Source organism: Saccopteryx leptura, chromosome 3 (genome assembly GCF_036850995.1).
Source record: "Saccopteryx leptura isolate mSacLep1 chromosome 3, mSacLep1_pri_phased_curated, whole genome shotgun sequence".
NCBI lineage: Eukaryota > Metazoa > Chordata > Mammalia > Chiroptera > Emballonuridae > Saccopteryx > Saccopteryx leptura.
In genome coordinates this window covers 289,567,757-289,588,712 of record NC_089505.1, presented here as the reverse complement: position 1 = coordinate 289,588,712, position 20,956 = coordinate 289,567,757, and the positions used below count along the sequence as shown (strand labels likewise).

Genomic DNA, 20,956 nt, shown 5'->3' with positions numbered 1-20,956 from the left:
TCTACCACATTTCTAGCATTTCTTAACAGTGCTGGGCACACACCAGGCATAGTGATAGTTGAAAAAACTCCAACGTGAGGGGCAAACAATCTCAGACATCATTTAGCAACCTTCTTACAGAAGAGAAAACTAAAGCTCAGAGTAGTTATTTGACCAAGTCACAGAGGTAGTTATCAATATAAGATGGGTGAGACTAGAATCTAAGTATCCCAATGCCCATCACAGTGCTCCCTCTATCACACCCTTTCCCTGGCTATACTGCATTTCTCTGTCTTACCTTATTTCTCTCTTTTAAACAAATATATAGCAAGTTTCCACTGCATGGGAAACACTGATAAAATTACATCCCATGTGGACACAGAAAATTAGAGAACAGTCTAGAAAAAAAGTCATGTAATGTAAACAAAAGAAATTCTCAATAATATTTCAAATGAATGAATTCTCTTTTCATTTTTTATAACTCACAAAATACCTTTCCAGCTCCAAAAGGAAAGAAAAACGGAGGAAAAGGCAGTGCCAGACATCCGTAACTCTAACCTGAACACCTAGGTCCCCCCTTCAAACTTTATTCCAGAAGGAGAGTGAATACAGGAGAATTAGAGGTGCACAGCCCAGTGAGTGGGCCTTATCCAAGCCCTGCCTACCAGTCAAAGGCTGAGGGGTGAGGGAGACACTGGGCATTATGAGTAGGGTGAAGCCAAAAGGCACCCAAAATTTCATCTCTCTCCCCCAAATAAATGCATTCTGTCCCCCACTTTACATGAAGTGAAAAAAAGTGTACAGTCCTGACCCGCAGTGGCGCAGTGGATATAGTGTCAACCTAGGACACTGAGGTCCTAGATTTGAAACTCCGAGGTTGCTGGATTGATTGAGCACAAGATCATCAACATGATCTCAAGGTTGCTGGCTTGAAGCCTAAGGTCACTGGCTTGAGACCAAGGTCACTGGCTTGTGCAAGGGGTCACTGGCTCGGCTGAAGTCCCCCAGTCAACACATGTATTAAGAACAATCAATGCACAACTAAGGTGCTGCAACTACCAATTGATGCTTCTCATCTCTCTCCCTTCCTGTCTCTCTCTCTCAAAAAAATAAAAAATAAAAAAACAGTATATAAAAAAATGTGGTTCTTCCCCTTAAAACTTTAAAATACTTTATTTCAGACAAAAAGATAGAAATGAAAAAATCAGTGCTGACAAATATTTTGCCAGTTGACTACAAAGTACCTTTGACTTTTAACACTAGGAAGTTCCATACAATTAGGAAGCAAGGAGGGCACATAGGGTGGCGTTTCAGCAGAAGGACAGGGACCTCCAGACTTTTCCCGGCCCACCACGACCCCTTCCAACAGTGGTCCCAGCACGTGAACACGTGACTACACAAACTAATGCATCTTTTTGGCAACTGCAAGAATCTTGATTCCATTAAATGTAAATTAGAAGTTATTCTTATTGGAAATAATCTTTAAAAGAAGAAACTGATATGTAGGGAAGAAAAATAAGAGGTAAAATAGATGACAGAGCAAGAAAAAGGCTTTTGCAATAAAAACCTGAAAAAAGATGAATGAGAAGGAAAGGTTCAGGCCCAAGAGGACTGCAGGCCAGCACTGCCTGGGGCAGGGAAAGGCTCTGAGCTACAGGCCAGGTAGGGTGGGGGGTAGTGAACAGGATGAAGCCATCACTGGAAGACCCTCTCAATACAGCTGTGCATTGATGGTGAGGTCTGAGAAACAGCTACTCAAATTAGCTCAAGATCTCCAGTGTTTTCCTTCTCAGTCATCCAAGTCACTAACGTTTCCGAGACCTCAGTGGAATCTGGGAGGAATGAGTGAACATTAAAAACAAAACCAGAAAGTCACTGAATTTTTCAATGTTAGTCCAGACATGGAAACACCTCTTATTATGGATATGTATACACTTGCGACAAACCAAAATGAAACAAAAAGTGTCAGCTTCAAATTACTGACAAAGACGACTCTAGGAAGATTTTAGCTAGTAAGAGATGGTAAACAAATGAAGAGTCTCATATTGTTTATTATGAACTTAATGTTTACATTAGTATTTCTATATCCTCTTACACTTGTTAAAAATTACATTTTTACAAATCTACTTATAATCCTAATGCTACTTCCTCTAAAAAAGTTTTGGTTCGCCTATCACAGAGTTTAATTTTCTTTTTAATCTTCAAGATGAAAAGGAAAAATCAGATTTGCTATCTCAGAAGACCCTCATAAATACACGCAGGATCAGTTTCCAAAAGTTGTCCTAAGGTCATCCTGTAACCTGAAGTCCATGAAAGAGTGAGGAATGAAACCAGAACTGTGTCCCAGTGCTCTATCTTCCATACGATTTGGGGGGAAATCACTTAAGAGTTCTGGTTTCCGTTTCCTCATTCTCAAAGTACAGTCAGAGCCTCCCCTGGGAGGTCCCTAAAACAGTTTTAGGAAGTCCATGATGCCAAAACTATTTTCATAATAACACTAACACACTATCTTTTCCAGTCTCATTCTCTCATGAGTGCACAGTGTGGTTTTCCAGAGGCAACGTGGCATAGCCACAATTATCTGAGAAAGCTATTAAAATACACACTCCTCCCTTTTTCAACTACTTATCTGGTGAGGCCAGATTTTCTTCCTACACCTTAACCAAAACATCCTATCACAACAGACTGAATGGATAAGCAGATACAAGATACCAGCTGTCCTCAAGTGAGCAAATCTGAGACTTGCAAAAATATAAAATAACTGCATTCTCATTATATTTTTGGTTTCAGAATAGTTTTCCTTAAAATATATTACTTATGTTGACATGTAACAGGTTTATCATTGTTAATTTTAATGACTTAAACCACTTTTTAATTTGTCAATTTTAACTTATAACATTGAAATATAGATAGCTATAAGCCACATACAAAAAAGCTCTTTGGGGACCTTAATACTTTTTATCATAATGAAGTCTTGAGATAAAAAGTTGGGACAGAATTCCAACTCAAAAGTTCTGTGACTTAATAAATAACTGTGAGGAAGACAGGTGGACTCTTTTTTTTCTCCCTTTTTGTTCTATTTTACTTTTGTTCTTGAGTTGGACATATTCTTTGTATTTCTCCTTATTTTTTTATAGCACAATATTTATAACAAAAACTATAACAGAACTGCAAATCATGCAAATTTCCCCCACAATTCTCATTTTCTGTATTTCCCTCCAATGTATCAGTCTTTCTATGAAATTCTGTGTATAGTGTAGTAAAAATAATGTTTTTTCACTTACCATTTTATTAAGTATTTTATTGTTTTGCTACAAGGTCTTCATTTCTAATCATTCCAACAGCTGCCGGATCCACCAAGCTCAGACACCGTGACCTGTCTGTACCTTCCTCAATAAAACACCGAGGCTGTTTCTGTCGTTTAGGACCTCTCATATTTTTCTCAGAAAGGAGTGTTCCATTTGTCACCGACCTCCCCACCCTCTGTCATTCTGATCCTTAATATTAACAATTTATTACCTGAAAAGCCATTATTCCTTCCCTCCCTCCACGCTTGGCTACATATTTCCTGTTTTAAAAGGGGAGAGGAAACATCTCCTAAAAATGAGAAATCCAGTATAGCATAAGAAAACAAGTAAAATAATTTAGCATTAGATCATCATAGCTGCAATTTACAATCTCATCCTTTCATTAAAAACTCTTATTTCCCTATGGGCAGCAGGTAAATATTTTTTATTCATTTCCCTATCAAATACTTGTTAATCATAATCAGTTAAACAAATTACCATGTTTTTCACTCTATAAGACGCACCTGACCATAAGACACACCTAGGGTTTTAAGGAGGAAAATAAGAAAAAAAATATTCTGAACCAAATGGTGTGTTAAAATATTTAATAAAATATATTTTTCGCTCCATAAGACACACAGGCATTTCCCCCTCCACTTTTTTTTTGGGGGGGGGGGGGAGTGCGTCTTATGGAGCGAAAAATACTGCATGACATTTAGTTAACAGACTGAAAACAACATTGTAAAAAACTTAGATTAAAATGGCTTTTTATACAAACTTTTGTGTAGAGTTATAGAAATATTTTACCTGACAAGGGCAAACATACTGATTATAAAAAAAAAAACTGGTTATATATATATTAAAAAAACACCCGGCTATTAAAAAACTGGCTATAAGACTAGTACAATGGGTCAGCCTTTCCATTATTAGACACTGAATTTGTCATACATAACACAGGTTCATTTCGGACTTTAAAAATTAGAGTACTTTGGGCCCTGGCCGGTTGGCTCAGCGGTAGAGCATCGGCCTGGCGTGCGGGGGACCCGGGTTCGATTCCCGGCCAGGGCACATAGGAGAAGCGCCCATTTGCTTCTCCACCCCGCCCCCCCCTCCTTCCTCTCTGTCTCTCTCTTCCCCTCCCGCAGCCAAGGCTCCATTGGAGCAAAGATGGCCCGGGTGCTGGGGATGGCTCCTTGGCCTCTGCCCCAGGCGCTAGAGTGGCTCTGGTCGCCGCAGAGCGACGCCCCGGAGGGGCAGAGCATGGCCCCCTGGTGGGCAGAGCGTCGCCCCTGGTGGGCGTGCCAGGTGGATCCCGGTCGGGCGCTTGCGGGAGTCTGTCTGACTGTCTCTCCCCGTTTCCAGCTTCAGAAAAATACAAAAAAAAAAAAAAAAAAAAATTAGAGTACTTTGGCCTGACCTGTGGTGGCGCAGTGGGTAAAGTGTCAACCTGGAAACACTGAGGTTGCCGGTTCAAAACCCTGGCTTGCCTGGTCAAGGCACATACGGGAGTTGATGCTTCCTGCTCCTCCCCCTTCTCTCTCTCTCTCCCCCCCCTCCTCTCTAAAAAAAAAAAAAAAATAGAGTACTTTGGAATGACACAACAATATAACGGCACACTTTTTATCAGAGGTATTTTTATTTATTTTAGCTAAAAGACCGGAAAACCTCTTCAAAAATTCTGAAATGCTTCACTTTCCTCACCATAAAGATTATTTCCTTTAAGAAAGTCATGGAATAATCTCAAGGAAAACAACAAGGTTGCAAGTACATCCATGAGCTTTCAGCTTTCGATTATAATTCAAGCCAAAGACCCTTTCTCTCGCCTGTTTGATTTAAAATCATTACTCGATTAATCCAACAAATACCTAGTAAGCACTGATCATTTTCCAGACACTGTTGTCACAGGGATATAAAGTTGGAGGAGATCAAGGTGCATCCCTCCAGGGGACAGGTGAGCTAGATGTAACATGCTGAGGGACTGCCGAAGAGGAACAGTTAATCTCACATTGAAAGATCCAGAGCATCGAACAAGAGGGGACATTTCAGCTGGGATCTGAAATAGGAGGCCTTTGTCGGAAGGGAGGGGCCAGGAGTTATAGGCATTTCAGTGAGAGCTAACAGCACTAAGACAAGAACTGTGCTTCTTTTACTCACTCAAAATGCACGTCACCCAAAACAAGAAATGTAAATCAAAACTACACCAAGATAACATTTCTCATCTATCAGATTGGCAAAAACTCATGAAAGTGAGAACATATGCTGTCGGCAAGGCTGTGGAGAAGCAGATGCCCTTAGACACTGCTGGTGGGCGACAGAATGGTACAGCCCTGGGCACTCGGCAGTCTCAGCAGAACCCAGGGCGCTGGCGGAGGGGGTCTGAGGAGCAACGCGCGTTGAAGGTGGGAAGCTGGGCTGGGGTAGAGTGATAAGCATCATCGTGCGATGATAAAACCTCACCTAGTAGGAAATAGGAGATAATAATGTTTTTGTAAGCAAAATTGAGCCATCACCAGATGTATTTTAAAATGATGACTCAAATTTGCTTATGGTGAAAAGGAATGATAAAACAGCAGCAATATCTGAGGAGGCACCGTCCTCTTCTTTCCACTGCCATTAGCCCACTAAGTGATGTGACTAGGAGGCCAGGGTCCTCAGATTTTTTGGTGAAGAACTGTTCTGCTTGACCTGAAGACCAGTGTAGGCCCCAGGGTAGGAGGGGAACAGGAGTGCCACCAGTGAACACTAGGGAAGGGCTGGGCCAACAGCCCCCAACACCCCGTGCTCAGCAGGTTTCAGCCCTGCCCACAGACGAGGGACCCTGAACACATCGGGCCGGGTTTCAGCTCATGACGAGCAGCTGAGATGGGCTGGAGACCTTCCCCAGAGCATGTACACAGTAAGCACTGCTACCGAGCAAAAATCTTTTTAAAAAAATAAAACTATCTTGGAGTCACTTGTTATTTGTATCTAAAAAGTTATTTAGTAAGATACTTTCTTTCATAAGCTCAAATAGAACAAACTCTCACTTATAGGCCTTGATAATTTTGTTCCATCTAATTAATGCCAGTGATACAGACCTTATTACTATAGACCTACCTGATCATAACAAAATCCATTTTAATTTTTTTTAATTTTATTTATTCATTTTTAGAGAGGAGAGAGAGAGGGAGAGAGAGAGACAGAGAGAAGAGAGAACGGGGAAGGAGCTGGAAGCATCAACTCCCATATGTGCCTTGACCAGGCAAGCCCAGGGTTTCGAACCAGTGACCTCAGCATTTCCAAAATCCATTTTATATGCGATATTTCATCCAGTCTAAGACATCATCACTTGTAAGATGCACCACTATCAGCCTGACCTGTGGTGGCGCAGTGGATAAAGCATTGACCTGGAACACTGAGGTTGCAGGTTTGAAAAGCTAGACTTACCTGGCATGTATGGGAGTTAATGCTTCCTGCTCCTCCCTCACCTACTTTCTCTTTCTCTCTCTCCCCCTCCCTTCTCTAAAATAAATAGAAAATAAATAAAAACAGCCTGACCTGTGATGGCACAGTGGATAAAGCTTCGATCTAGAACACTGAGATTGCCAGTTCAAATCCCTGAGTTTACCCAGTCAAGGCACATACAGAAAGCAAATGCTAGGAGTAGATGCTTCCTGCTTCTCTCCTCTTTCTCATTCTTACTATCTCTCTCTCTTTCTCCCCCTTCTCCAATTTTATCAATAAATAAAATCTAAAAGAATAAAAACTTAAAAAATTAATTTAAAAAAAGATGCATCATTATCACTAAGAGAAAACAACAACAACACTCAGCAATTAAACTAACTCAATGACTTAATCAACTGTAATCTTTTATGACATGTGAATCAGTCACACCAGCCTCCGGATGAACTGAAATTTCTTCTCTCAGGATTTGGTGATTTCATCAACCTTCACATGCACTGCTTGGTGTGACAAGAAATTATTTTGGTCATATCTCAGTAATAAAAAATAATATGGGCCCTGGCCGGTTGGCTCAGCGGTAGAGCGTCGGCCTAGCGTGCGGAGGACCCGGGTTCGATTCCCGGCCAGGGCACACAGGAGAAGCGCCCATTTGCTTCTCCACCCCTCCGCCGTGCTTTCCTCTCTGTCTCTCTCTTCCCCTCCCGCAGCCAAGGCTCCATTGGAGCAAAGATGGCCCGGGCGCTGGGGATGGCTCCTTGGCCTCTGCCTCAGGCGCTAGAGTGGCTCTGGTCGCAATATGGCGACGCCCAGGATGGGCAGAGCATCGCCCCCTGGTGGGCAGAGCATCGCCCCTGGTGGGCGTGCCGGGTGGATCCCGGTCGGGCGCATGCGGGAGTCTGTCTGACTGTCTCTCCCCGTTTCCAGCTTCAGAAATGAAAAAAACAAAACAAACAAACAAAAAAAAAAACAAAAAAAATAATATGGCCCCATCTATTTGTAGAATTTTCCTTTAAAAAAAGAAGAGGTTCTGGCCTTGGCCGGTTGGCTCAGTGGTAGAGCGTCGGCCTGGCATGTGGGAGTCCCGGGTTCAATTCCCGGCCAGGGCACACAGGAGAAGTGACCATCTGCTTCTCCACCCCTCCCTCTCTCCTTCCTCTCTGTCTCTCTCTTTCCTCCCGCAGCCAGGGCTCCGTTGGAGCAAAGTTGGCCCGGGCACTGAGGATGGCTCTGTGGCCTCTGCCTCAGGCGCTAGAATGGCTCTGGTTGCAACAGAGTGATGCCCCAGATGGGCAGAGCATCGCCCCCTGGTGTGCGTGCCGGGTGGATCCCAGTCGGGCGCATGCAGGAGTCTGTCTGACTACCTCCCCGTTTCCAACTTCAGAAAAATACAAAAAAAAAAAAAAAAGAAGAGGTTCTATAAAGCACGTGGTTGTTGCTTAGTAAAATAGGCAATTCCTTCAATGATGAGTATTTATCTCACTAATAGCAAACTTATTTACCTCTGTGTGTCCATGGCTCCTGTGCTTACAATAACTTTTTGTTCAATGCCAAACCAGACTACACTCTTTCTGAGGACATTTGAAATGACAACACATGCAATACCTAACATGGATATGATTCAGCCAAAGTGACAATAGGAACCACTATGACCAAATTTCCTCAGGCGCAGGAAATGATAATCCAGCATGACCACTGCCTGGCCGACTGCAATTGTGAGATGCCATTGGCTATATGAGGTATCCTGATATCAGAGATGTTCAGGTGTGAAAAGTGTCTTCAAATCAATGAAGCATGGTAATAACCCACACTAGATTTTAATGAAATCTGCTGAATTAGAATACCTATGAAATATACATATTACACATGTTCATGTGCTAAGGAATTCTTTCTTTTCTTTTTTTTTAATTTTTCTGAAGTGAGAAGTGGGGAGGCAGAGACAGACTCCCGCATGTGCCTGACCCCAATCCACCCGACATGCCCAGTAGGGAGTGATGCTCTGTCCATCTGGGGTGTTGCTCCATTGCAACTGGAGCCATTCTAGCACCTGAGGCGGAGGCCACAGAGCCACCCTCACTGCCCAGGCCAACTTTGCTCCAATGGAGCCTTGGCTGCAGGAGCGGAAGAAAGAGATAGAGAGGAAGAAGAGGGGGAAGTATGGAGAAGCAGATGGGCGCTTCTCCTGTGTGCCCTGTCTGGGTATCAAACCTAGGACTCCCACACGCCAGGCCGATGCTCTACTGCTGAGCCAGCCAACCAGGGCGTGCCAAGCAATTCTTGTGAAACTATTTTCAGTGTCTAGGAAAATAAGGTCAGAATATCCAGAAAATGTCTCATTTTAAAGATGCAGTGAGAAGAAAAGTCATTCTGGCATAGAGCAGAAGAGCAAAATGTTGGTCCAAGTATAATCAAAGGGCATCTCCAGGCATGAAATATTTTTGCTATTCTGAAAATCCACCAGCAATAATGGAATCCCACTTCTACCCACTTACCCTGTGACTCAAAGAGGCTGCAGCACAGTGTCCAACAAAGTGCCAACAGCAGTATCTCCTGCCATAGTGATGGAAAGACTGTGTCTATTCCCTGACCTCACTGTCGCCTCCCTCACGGGCCACTCTATGGCTTCAGCTTTCCCTTTCATAAAGATAGGCTCAAACTTAAAATCCTCTGCAGGGTGGAGTGACTCTGTAAACTGAAGTAAACTTGAACCTAGAAAATAATAAAACAAATACCACTCATCTTTCAAAGGAAAAATATAACACATCCCAAACTGAAGTGTGGAAAACTGGGAAGAATCTTAAACATATTCACAGCCTTCTTTTAATAACTTTTTAAGTCTCTAAAGTCAGTTTGATAGTTTATAAACACTGAAGACTCAATATATGATATTTGGCCTACCCACCAAAATACAAGGAGGAGCAAGACTAGGTTTACAGTTTTGAGTGCGTGAAAGTTTATTCTTGTATTATTATTTTTTTTCTTTTTTTTTTAAATTTTTTACAGAGACAGAGAGTGAGTCAGAAAGAGGGATAGACAGGGACAGACAGACAGGAACGGAAAGAGATGAGAAGCATCAATCATCAGTTTTTCATTGCGTGTTGCAACACCTTAGTTGTCATTGATTGCTTTCTCATATGTGCCTTGACTGCGGGCCTTCAGCAGACCGAGCAGCCCCTTGCTGGAGCCAGCGACCTTGGGTTCAAGCTGGTGAGCTTTTGCTCAAACCAGATGAGCCTGCGCTCAACCTGGCGACCTCGGGGTCTCGAACCTGGGTCCTCTGCATCCCAGTCCGACGCTCTATCCACTGCGCCACAGCCTGGTCAGGCTATTCCTGTATTATTATTAATTATTGCACTATTTTCCCACACAAATAACTGTAAACCTACTTTTGCCCTACCCTGTACTAGGCTTTAGGTGCTTCATTAACATTGTGCTTTCATCATATAATAATCATAACCACAAATTTACAATTAGAATTTTTCTATTATTAACTTTTTTTTTGTTTTTTGTTTTTTTTTAATTTTTTAAATTCATTTTAGAGAGGAGAGAGAAAGGAAGAGAGAGAGGCAGAGAGAGAGAGAGAGAGAGAGAGAGAGAGAGAGAAGGTGGGGAGGAGCTGGAAGCATCAACTCCCATATGTGTCCTGACCAGGCAAGCCCAGGGTTTCAAACCGGCGACCTCAGCATTTCCAGGTCAATGCTTTATCCACTGCACCACCACAGGTCAGGCCTCTATTACTAACTTTTAAACATATACCAAAGTAGAGAGAACAGTATAATATGCCTATCATCCAGTTGCAACAATTCTCAATACAAGACTAATTTGTTTCATTCATGCCTTTACTTCCCCTGAATTATTTTGAAGCAAATTCCAACCATATTATCTCTCTCTCTCTTTTTCATTCAGTGAGAGGAGGGGACACAGACAGACTCCCACATGTTCCCTGACTGGGATGCACCCAGCAAGCCCACTAGGGGGCAATGCTCTGCCCATCTGGAGCACCGCTCCATTGTTCAGCAACCAAGCTCTTCTTAGCACCTGAGACAGAGGCCATTGGAGCCATCCTCAGCACCCAGGGTCAACCTGTTTCAATTGAGCCATGGCTGCAGGAGGGGGAGAGAGAGAGAATAAAGTGAGGGGGGAGGGGGAGAAGTGAGAAGTACAATAGATGGGCACTTCTCTTGTGTTCCCTGACTGAGAATCGAACCTGGAACATCCACATGCCAGACCAATGCTCTACCATTGAACCAACTGGCCAGAGCTGCCATATTATCTCTTGAATTAACTTTACTCGCTGTTTTACTATTATGGACACTCAGAAGCTTCTGGGCTAAGAGCACACTTGTAAGTCTCTTTGTAAACATCATTTTTATTTTATATGAAAAAAAACTTAGGAGTAGAATTGCTAGGTCAAGGGTAGGTTTGGGTTTACAATAAACCACCAGGGCTTCTTCCAAAGTGGCTTGTATAAGAGCTCTGGCTGCTCCAAATGTTCATCAACATTTGATGTCAGTCATTGAATTTTAGTTTTTCTAGATGTGTTCTGTTGAATTAACTTGCTTCTTATTTTTGTTGTGTTTTTAAAACTACTAAACTACAAACTACATAAATCTACACCTCTTATTTTGGGTTTATGAAAAGCAGACAAAATTTGTTTGGGGTTTTTTTTTTTTGGTATTTTTCCAAAGTTAGAAGTGGGGAGGCAGACTCCCACATGCGCCTGACCAGGATCCACCCGGCATGCCCACCAGGGGGCAATGCTCTGCCCATCTGGGGCATTGCTCCACTGTGGCTGGAGTCACTCTAGCGCCTGAGGCGGAAGCCATGGAGCCATCCTTAACAACCAGGCCAACTCTGCTCTACTGAAATAAATATGTAATTCTCTTCATGTTATTAGAAAAATAAAAGTACTTCTCCTGTAATGCAATATATACATACTGCAAAACTGTGGATTTAAAAATGATAAGGTATATGAGAAAAAGCGGAATGAAACAAATCTCAAAACCTATACAGCCTTGTAAACAGAAAACTAACAAAACAACAGCAATACCAATAAAAGTAAACACAACGAGATCTGCACAGGCATGTGCGCCAACAGTCTCGCACCTTCAGCCTCGAATCCTGAGATACCTTTTTTCCTTCTTCACAATAAAGGTATTTAACTTCCTAGATAAATGTTTCATCGAAGCTAAACATCAGCTCTAGGGTATCCCCAACTCCATCAATCAGTTTTTTAGCCCAGGTAGGGTAAGGGGGGGATGTGTTCACTGCTTTTTCACCCGTACTCACAGCTTCAGCTGTAACACGGAGGAAAGTGAAAGCAAGGCAGTTGATGAATCCTCCAAGCCAGCCATTTCTAGTTCTGTAGGATTTTCAGCTTCTTTCTTAGAACACTCATACTTTCTCTTTAACTGTGATCCCTTCTTTGCTCAGTCCAGAACATTAATATGCTGTGGAAACTACATAGGAATCAACAACATGATTTCCATTTGATATCAACACCATTCACTATCTGTGGTGTATGAGCTAACATGTTAAAAAACACACACACACAACCCACATATAAGAAAACAAACTATGGGAAAAGCCCATTTTCAAAAAGGAACTCAAAACTCATTAAATTTAACTCTTGCTGCATAAAACTTTGTTCCAAGTCTCATGTTTTCTGGCCATTTTATCAGTAGTTTCTATTTCTTTGGTGGCCTCTTCGTCATCTCTACAAACAAAAACTCAACTGTCCTCTAGTTGGAGATAAGTTTCTTTGACTTTTCCAAATTTGACATGTATGAAACCACAGAATCTGAAGCAAGTGAAAAGCAAAAATTAAGTTGGAAGTTCAAAGGTCTAAGAATCATGGCATAAGGTAATTTTTAGAATCCTAGATAGTATTCTTAAAGTCAAAAATTAGAATTTTTATATTATTCTTCAACATCTTAAACTGTTACTCCAATATTAAAGTCTCATTACAGTACTCAGATACAAGTAAATAAAACATGACTTGAGCTAGTACTCCACATAAGGGCTACCCATTGGTCAATGTTCTACATTGATACTTCTTTGTATAAATTCTCTTCCCCATCTTGACATTACTTCACTTAATAGTAGCATTCCAGAATTTGATCAATTCTTAGGCTGGCCTCCAGGAAGTACCTGTGTAAAGAGCTACACATACATCAATACAAGACCATCCTCACAGTACCACTGTGCTGTCTTCACCATCCTCATCCTCGGTTATAGCTCTGGAGGGCATGCTAATACTTGCAGGACATTCAGTACCAGAATATATCTGGACAGCCTCATGTAATTTGAAAATGCATATTCGGGGGGAAAATGCATACTGTGCTTTCTCTGTTAGAATAAATTGAAGCACAGAAATATTTTTAATATCCTAAAAGCTGATACTATTACTTATGATGAACGAAACATAATGTATAGAGGCTAATTTTCACAGAAACAGTCAGCCAATGTGCACACAAATTTGGGGAGAACATCTCCTCAGAGGTTGCTAAAAATAACTCTCCAGTATTATGGACGCCAGCGTTTGTGCCAAAGTGGAGAATCACTAAAAAAAGTATAAAGTATTGTTTAAAAGTATGAATTCAGATAAATATGAAGTCTTAACTTTAAATGTAAAATGGGGTGTGTGTTTGTTTTTGGTTCTTTTGTGAGTCAAAGTATCACAGGTTGGAAGGGTTTGTTCCTTTTATAATTTTTTTTTAATTTTAATTTTATTTTATGTATTCATTTTTAGAGAGGAGAGAGACAGAGAGGGAGAGAGAGGAGAGACAGAGGGGGGGAGGAGCTGGAAGCATCAACTCCCATATGTGCCTTAACCAGGCAAGCCCAGGGTTTCGAACTGGTGACCTCAGCATTTCCAGGTCGACGCTTTATCCACTGCACCACTACAGGTCAGGTCCTCTTTTATAATTTTTTATGTTTAAATCATTTCAGCCTTATTGAAAGGTTATAAAAAAAATTTTTTTTAATGTTTTAATAGCTAATTTTTAAAAATTGATTGATTAATTGATTGATTGATTTTAGTGAAAGAAGGGAGAGAGACAAGAAAATCAATCTGCTCTTGTATGTGTCCTGACTGGGGATCGAACCGGCAACCTCTGAGCTTCAGGACAAGGCTCTAACAAACTGAGCAATCCGGCCAGGGCATAAAAGATCATTTTTAAAATTCCATTTACCATTAACTCAGATTCTTCAAATATCAACACTACAGTACAGATGCCCCTTTACCTTTAAACACTTCATTTCTTAAAAACCAGGACATTCTCTTTGATACAAATAACAAAATCAGGAAATTAACATTCGTTGACAGAATACTACTATCTAGTCTACAAGCTTTCTTCAGATTTTTCCAATTATCTCAATAATGTCCTTTATACCAAAAGAAAATCCTGGACCCTGGGTTATATTCAGTTTTTATGTCTCTTTGGACCCCTGTAATGTGGAACAGTTCCTTAGTCTTTTTTGGTCTTTCATGATATTGATACTTTTAAAGCATACAGGCGGCTGGTTATATCACAGAAATCCCTGCCCTTGGGAAGATGAGTCTCGGGAGTTCCACAGTGATCGTGGGTCCTTCTCAGGGAATCCTACCGGGAGGCAGGGGTAGCAGCCTGTCCCCTTACTGGTGACAGGGATCTCATCACTTGGTTAAAGTGGTATCTGACAGGTTTCTGCACTGCAGAGTTAGGCTCCCTTTGTAATTAATAAATACTGTATGGATACTTTCAGACTATATCAATAGCCTTTTTCCATTAATCTTTTTACCCATTAAGATTTTTTTTAATTCCCTGCTTTCCAGAACTTTCCAAGTGTCTCACTGAGGTTCCTTTTTTATCTCATCTCTACCTGAAAAACCCGGAAGCTACAGCCAGAGTCCACTCTGCTCCAAGTCCTGTGAGGCATGACCCCACAAATGTAAAGGAAACCAACTCCATTCCCTGTGGAGACGGCTGTGGACCCCGGGGGAATCGGAGCTGGCACTGGGAACGGTACAGCTCAGCTGCTCTTCATATTCAGGAAGCAACGATCAGTACTGTACAGAGTTTTATATCAAAATGCCTGTATTTCGTGGTTTGATGAACTCATTAGAGAGAGTAATATATGTCCAATAGCAATAATATGATATAAACACTTCATGAACATTTTTCTTTAAATTTTTAATATTTTAAAATAGTTCAAAAATTTTTTTCAGAAAATACTCTCCTCCTCCCCCCTCAAAAAAGAGTTCTCAGGTGAATTTTTCGTCTCTCTCTTTTTCACCCCCCAACTCCCCAACCCTGACTTAAGCTCTGCTGTCTCCCCTCCTCAGGACCTGTATGCCTAGACTGAAGCAACCTGGTGAAATCTGACAAATGATGGAGGGGCGGATGAGCGCTGCTCTGGTCCTAGATTCTGTGACACTGTCCTTACCTGCTGTGGAAAACAGGTGCGGACTGAGTGCTCTGTGTAACCAAAAGATGGCCCTTCAAAGACCGCTGTTGGGAGCTTCAGAACTTCCTTCAGAAACTGGTCAAACTTGCTAAATATCATTAAGCCATTGGAATCTGACATCTGGGAGAAAATATCTATGAGAACAAAACCAAATAAAGTCAAACTATAAAGAAATACCAACCTTTTATAAATAACTATGTCATTTGTATACCAGTCAAAAAGGCATCATTAAAAAGTATCATAGTTATGATTTTTAATCAACATGGACTCTTGTTCTTTATTAACTTTGTGTGGTTACATTTTTGATGAAGCCCCTCTCTCCCACCCACTTAATATTCATCTGAAACATCAAATCCAATAACCACTCATGTATGTCTACCTACCTGTTCTTTTTGAGTGTACAGAATTTGATGATGGATTATTTACTTATTTATATCTCAGTTTGTTCAAAGAAGAATTTGTAGCAGCATACCTTTATCTCTTAACACTTACATATGTGTTTATATAAGACAGATGTGGGCCCTGGCCGGTTGGCTCAGCGGTGGAGCGTTGGCCTGGCATGCGGGGGACCCAGGTTCGATTCCCGGCCAGGGCACATAGGAGAAGTGCCCATTTGCTTCTCCCCCCCCCATCCTTCCTCTCTGTCTCTCTCTTCCCCTCCTGCAGCCAAGGCTCCATTGGAGCAAAGATGGCCCGGGCGCTGGGGATGGCTCCTTGGCCTCTGCCCCAGGCGCTAGAGTGGCTCTGGTCACAGCAGAGCGACGCCCCGGAGGGGCAGAGCATCGCCCCCTGGTGGGCAGAGCGTCGCCCCTGGTGGGCGTGCCGGGTGGATCCCGGTCGGGCGCATGCAGGAGTCTGTCTGTCTCTCCCCGTTTCCAGCTTTAGAAAAATACAAAAAAAAAAAGAGACAGATGTGTATTTGGGTGTATGACTGTATTAGCATATTGGTGATAGGGAATGAAAGATTTGTATATACATATACTAATGATGCAATGGATTCCTGTGATGGAATAAACTGGAAGGAAGCACACAGCATGTTAAAAATATTCCATCTAGTGAGTACCAAAGTGGAATAAAAAGAACTCATGTAAACTCTTCTATCACAAGATACTTTGATACTGTAAGATCCTATTTTTATATAAACTCTAATCCTGCAGATGGGAAAGAAATCTCCAATAACACTACTATTCTTTATCTTCATGGAGAAAGTTTCCTATCTCCAATTACTTATTCCTCTCTTCTCATCCATAGTTGGGGAGAAAAAGAAAAATAACTATGAGCTCAAAAATCATTTGACAAAGAAATATGACCTACGCTTTTTTTCAAACTATTAAGCTTCCTTATAATCAAATTGGTGAGTTGAACAGGCACACACAAAAAAATCATTTCCTGAGACCTTTGCAAACATAGCATTTTGAAAATTTACATTCTGTATAATCATAATGAACAGGTATGTTACGTAACAGATTTATGTACTGTACATATATACACATTACTCTTTAGGCTCAATTTGAGGAAACTGTTCCAAAGCACTAGGGGTAGGGAAAAAAACATCCAAAATACATTAATCAAAGAATGATAAAATGTTAGATTATTGATTACTTATTCCACAGGGTAACTTTTTTTTTTTTTTTACAGAGACAGAGAGAGAGTCAGTGAGAGGGATAGACAGGGACAGACAGACAGGAATGGAGAGATGAGAAGCATCAATCATTAGTTTTTCGTTGCGACACCGTAGTTGTTCATTGATTGCTTTCTCATATGTGCCTTGACCATGGGGCTACAGCAGACCGAGTAACCCCTTGCTCGAGCCAGCGACCTTGGGTCCAAGCTGGTGAGCTTTGCTCAAACCAGATGAGCCCGCGCTCAAGCTGGTGACCTCGGGGTCTCAAACCTGGGTCCTCCACATCCCAGTCTGATGCTCTATCCACTGCGCCACCGCCTGGTCAGGCTCAGGCCACAGGGTAACTTTTAAGGCATTTGAAAACAGGAAATTATCAAAAGAACAAACATCTGCAGTATACCCTCTCATGGCAGCTGCTAGTTTGTAGTTAGAAAGTATTAAATACAATGCAGGTAGGAAATATGCTAAAAGAAGTACAGTCCTAGTGGAAAGTAAAGTCAATTCGTTAACACATACCGTGTATTCCAAATTCTTACTATGCAGTCCAAGTTCCAAACACTCTTCCAGGTGTTTGAAACACAACAAACCAGTATGACACATGGTCATTATGCCCCAAGGAACTTTCAGTGTAGCTAGAAAACTTGTTGTATGTGAAGCAAAACAGAACTAAGTGCTAAGCTGACTCAACAGAGCAGAAAGAAGAGAGGCATAAAGGTCTTTGTTAAACCTCACCATTTGCCATGTGCTGCAACAGGTAACTATACCAGCTCTATAAACACACATATGTATAACTTCACAATCACAAAAAACATATGTGTATACACCCACACCAACAAACCAGAACCTAACTCATTCAGAGAAATAAAAAAGAGTGGTTGGACAGTGAAATGACTAACCACCCCTCTCAATCAAGTATTATTTTCAATTACACATATGTCAGATTCATAGTAGTAAAAAAACCTTTAATTAAAAAAAAACCACAGAGAAACGCCTAACTGGTGGTGGCACAGTGGATAGAGCATTAATCTGAGATGCTTAAGTTCCAGGTTCAAAACGCCAAGGTCACCGGCTAGAGCCCAGGCTCATCTGGCTTGAGTGCACGCTTGCGAGCTTGAGTGTGGGATCACTGGCTTGAGTGCAGGACCCATATACTCCCAAAGGTCGCTGGCTTGAGCCCAAGCTCACTGGCTTGAACAAGAGGCCACTGGCTCGGCTTGGGCACTTTCCATCCAGGCACATATGAGAAGCAATCAATGAACAACTAAAGTGACGCAACTACAGGTTGATGCTTCTCATCTTCCTCCCTTTCTGTCTATCTCAAAAAAACAAACAAAACAAAACTTAATAGGCCCATATTACAATAGTTAGAGAATATGAAACATGTTTGCTTGTGGTTTTTTTTATAAGAGAAATACTGCTAAACCCCCAAACTGAATGTATAGTTAAGTAATTACTCCAAAGTAATTTTTTTCTTGTGTTACTGGTTTTAAAAAAGTGTTTTTTAGATTAGTTTTATCTATAAGAAAAATACTGAAAAATGACTGCTCAGTTTTTAAATCTTAAAATATAATAATAACTCTAAGTTAGTATGATTTACTATATACAGATAAAAAAGATCTTACCAAAGAAAAGACAATAAAATTTAATTAAAATATCCAAAAACTTAAACTTGTCCTCTAAAGCCCTAAACCCTTCTGGCATTAGGGACTAAATTACTTTCCAGATTACAGGTTAATTTCCCCAGTAATTCTCTATTTATACACATCCGAAAAAGGTACCCTAATACTCTATTAGTTGTTTCCAGATAAAAATATCAGTTTTCTCCCTTATGAAAAACCCACAATTGATTCTGGCCGGTTGGCTCAGTGGTAGAGTGTCAGCCCAGTGTACAGAAGTCCCAGATTTGAGTCCCAGTCAGGGCACAGAGGAGAAGCAATCATCTGCTTCTCCATCCTCTACCCCTTCTCTCTTTCTATCCCTCCCACAGCCATGGCTCGAAATGTTTGAGCAAGTTGGCCTGGCCCTGGGTGCTGAGGATGGCTTCATGGCCTCACTTTGGGAGCTAAAAATAGCTTGGTTGCCAAGCAACAGAGCACTGACCCCAGATGGGCAGAGCATCGCCCTGTAAGGGGCTTGCCAGGTAGTTCCTGGTTGGGGTGCATGCGGGAGTCTGTCTGTCTCCCTGCCTCTCACTTAATTTAAAAAAAAAAAAGAAGAAAAATCCACAATCAAGTCCTTAAACGTACATGTATACTCATTTTTTAAAATTAATTTATTTTTTTTACAGAGACAGAGAGAGAGTCAGAGAGAGGGATAGACAGGGACAGACAGACAGGAACGGAGAGATGAGAAGCATCAATCATTAGTTTTTCGTTGCGCATTGCAACATCTTAGTAGTTCATTGATTGCCTTCTCATACGTGCCTTGACCGCGGGCCTTCAGCAGACCGAATAACCCCTTGCTCGAGCCAGCAACCTTGGGTCCAAGCTGGTGAGCTTTTGCTTAAACCAGATGAGCCCTCGCTCAAGTTGGCGACCTCGGGGCCTCGAACCTGAGTTCTCTGCATCCCAGTCCGACGCTCTATCCATTGCGCCACTGCCCAGTCAGGCCATGTTTACTCATTTTAAAAAACATTCTGTCCTCTGTGTAATAGCAAAATAATGCAACTATTCTACCATTATCATGTACATTACCATTTTCTTTTCTGGTGATAATAACCCTGGTTTTACTCATTGTATCTATACATCTGTCCACTCCACTTTGGTCCCCCACATGATCAACCACACATACACTTTTGCAAGATGTCAGTGCTGTTTATAATAAAGACTCAAGTCTACAAATGAAAAGCCATTTTCTTTCATATGCTAGTTTTCCTTGGCAAATGTGTCTCATCTCCTGTCATTATTCTATCAAATAAGCAACTTAACCCACAAAAACAAGTATACACATTTGCATGTTTATAAATACCTATGTGTCACTAAATCCATACTTTGTGCACATACTTTATTCTCAAACTCACGAATGCCCTGACATCATTCATCAAGCCAGAGAGAGGCTGGAGGATGGGAGTCAGCCAGACTACCTCGACAAGTCTCCAGGCCTCCCTTGGCTTTTGTTTGTTTTTCTTTTTCTTACTCTTAAAATGCAGATTTAGGACTTATCTCTTATTTGCTTCTAATTCTAAAACATTTTGGTTATATGAGAAATGTAAACATGGGCATCATTCAAATTAAAGTTACTTGCATCTAATCAGGAGAAGGAATGGTTAACCGAAAGCAGCTAGGATAAATATGCAGTGACAGTTGGTTAAAAGACGAGAGCAGAGGGATAAATTTTGCAGGTAAACAGTCTGTTTATAACTTCAAAGGCTGCCCCCGCCCGCAATAGTCTGTTAATGAAAAATCCGGAAGCAAACGACTAAAATGTCAGAGCTACCAGTTCTGGGTAAAAATAGAAAGAATCTCAAGTTATCTTTTCTCTAGCTACTCAAAGTGCCATCCATAAAAAATATATGAAAACATAAGTAGTAGAAGCTATTATTATTAGAAAACTATGTTAACGCTACAACCCAGAGAAAAGACCTATTGGTATATTTCATTCTTTCTCTAATGCTCAAAATTATTACACTTAAGCATTTTGATCTAAATCCAATCATGTGGGTATCCCTAAACATAACCGAGTTCTCACTTTCAGACACTAAAGCTATTTCAAGTTTCATATATTATAAAAAGTACTGCAATAAATATACATAAAATTTGTGGTATACCTCTGACTAATTTAATTACTCGACATATACTCAAGAAGTAAGCTGAGTCAATGGATATAAATACTCTTACAACCTTCCTGATAAGTCTAACAGTATGTATAGACTGACTCTTCAAAATAGTAGCAGCCATTTCTTAAAGAATTAAAAATAAATTCTATGAATTATATGCTCCTATCTTTTAGTGTAAGACAGGATGGGGCTTGAATATGAGATTAAGTTTCTTATAAAACAAACAGCAGAATAACACAAAGTAAATAAATCACATGCTTAAATTGACAGTTAAGTACAATTTAATAATAATGGGCTTTATTGTCTGTAAATTTTGTTCTCTGAGCTATTTTTTGGGTTTCTGACATTATTGAGTTTTGATCACGCTTATAGTTAAAATCTATACTCTGATTATAAATCTCTGAT

The 20,956-nt window shown here is 41.0% G+C and overlaps 1 protein-coding gene across 13 annotated transcripts in view; it reads right to left on the bottom strand.

The window, feature by feature from the left end:
* The window catches only part of DTNB (dystrobrevin beta), a 196,569-nt gene that overhangs the window by 124,370 nt on the left and 51,243 nt on the right, over nucleotides 1-20,956 (bottom strand). For all 13 annotated transcript variants that reach the window (XM_066378730.1, XM_066378727.1, XM_066378729.1 and 10 more), the window contains one exon: nucleotides 15,132-15,286. In XM_066378730.1, the coding sequence (XP_066234827.1) occupies nucleotides 15,132-15,286 (155 nt within the window). The remainder of the gene's footprint in view (nucleotides 1-15,131; nucleotides 15,287-20,956) is intronic.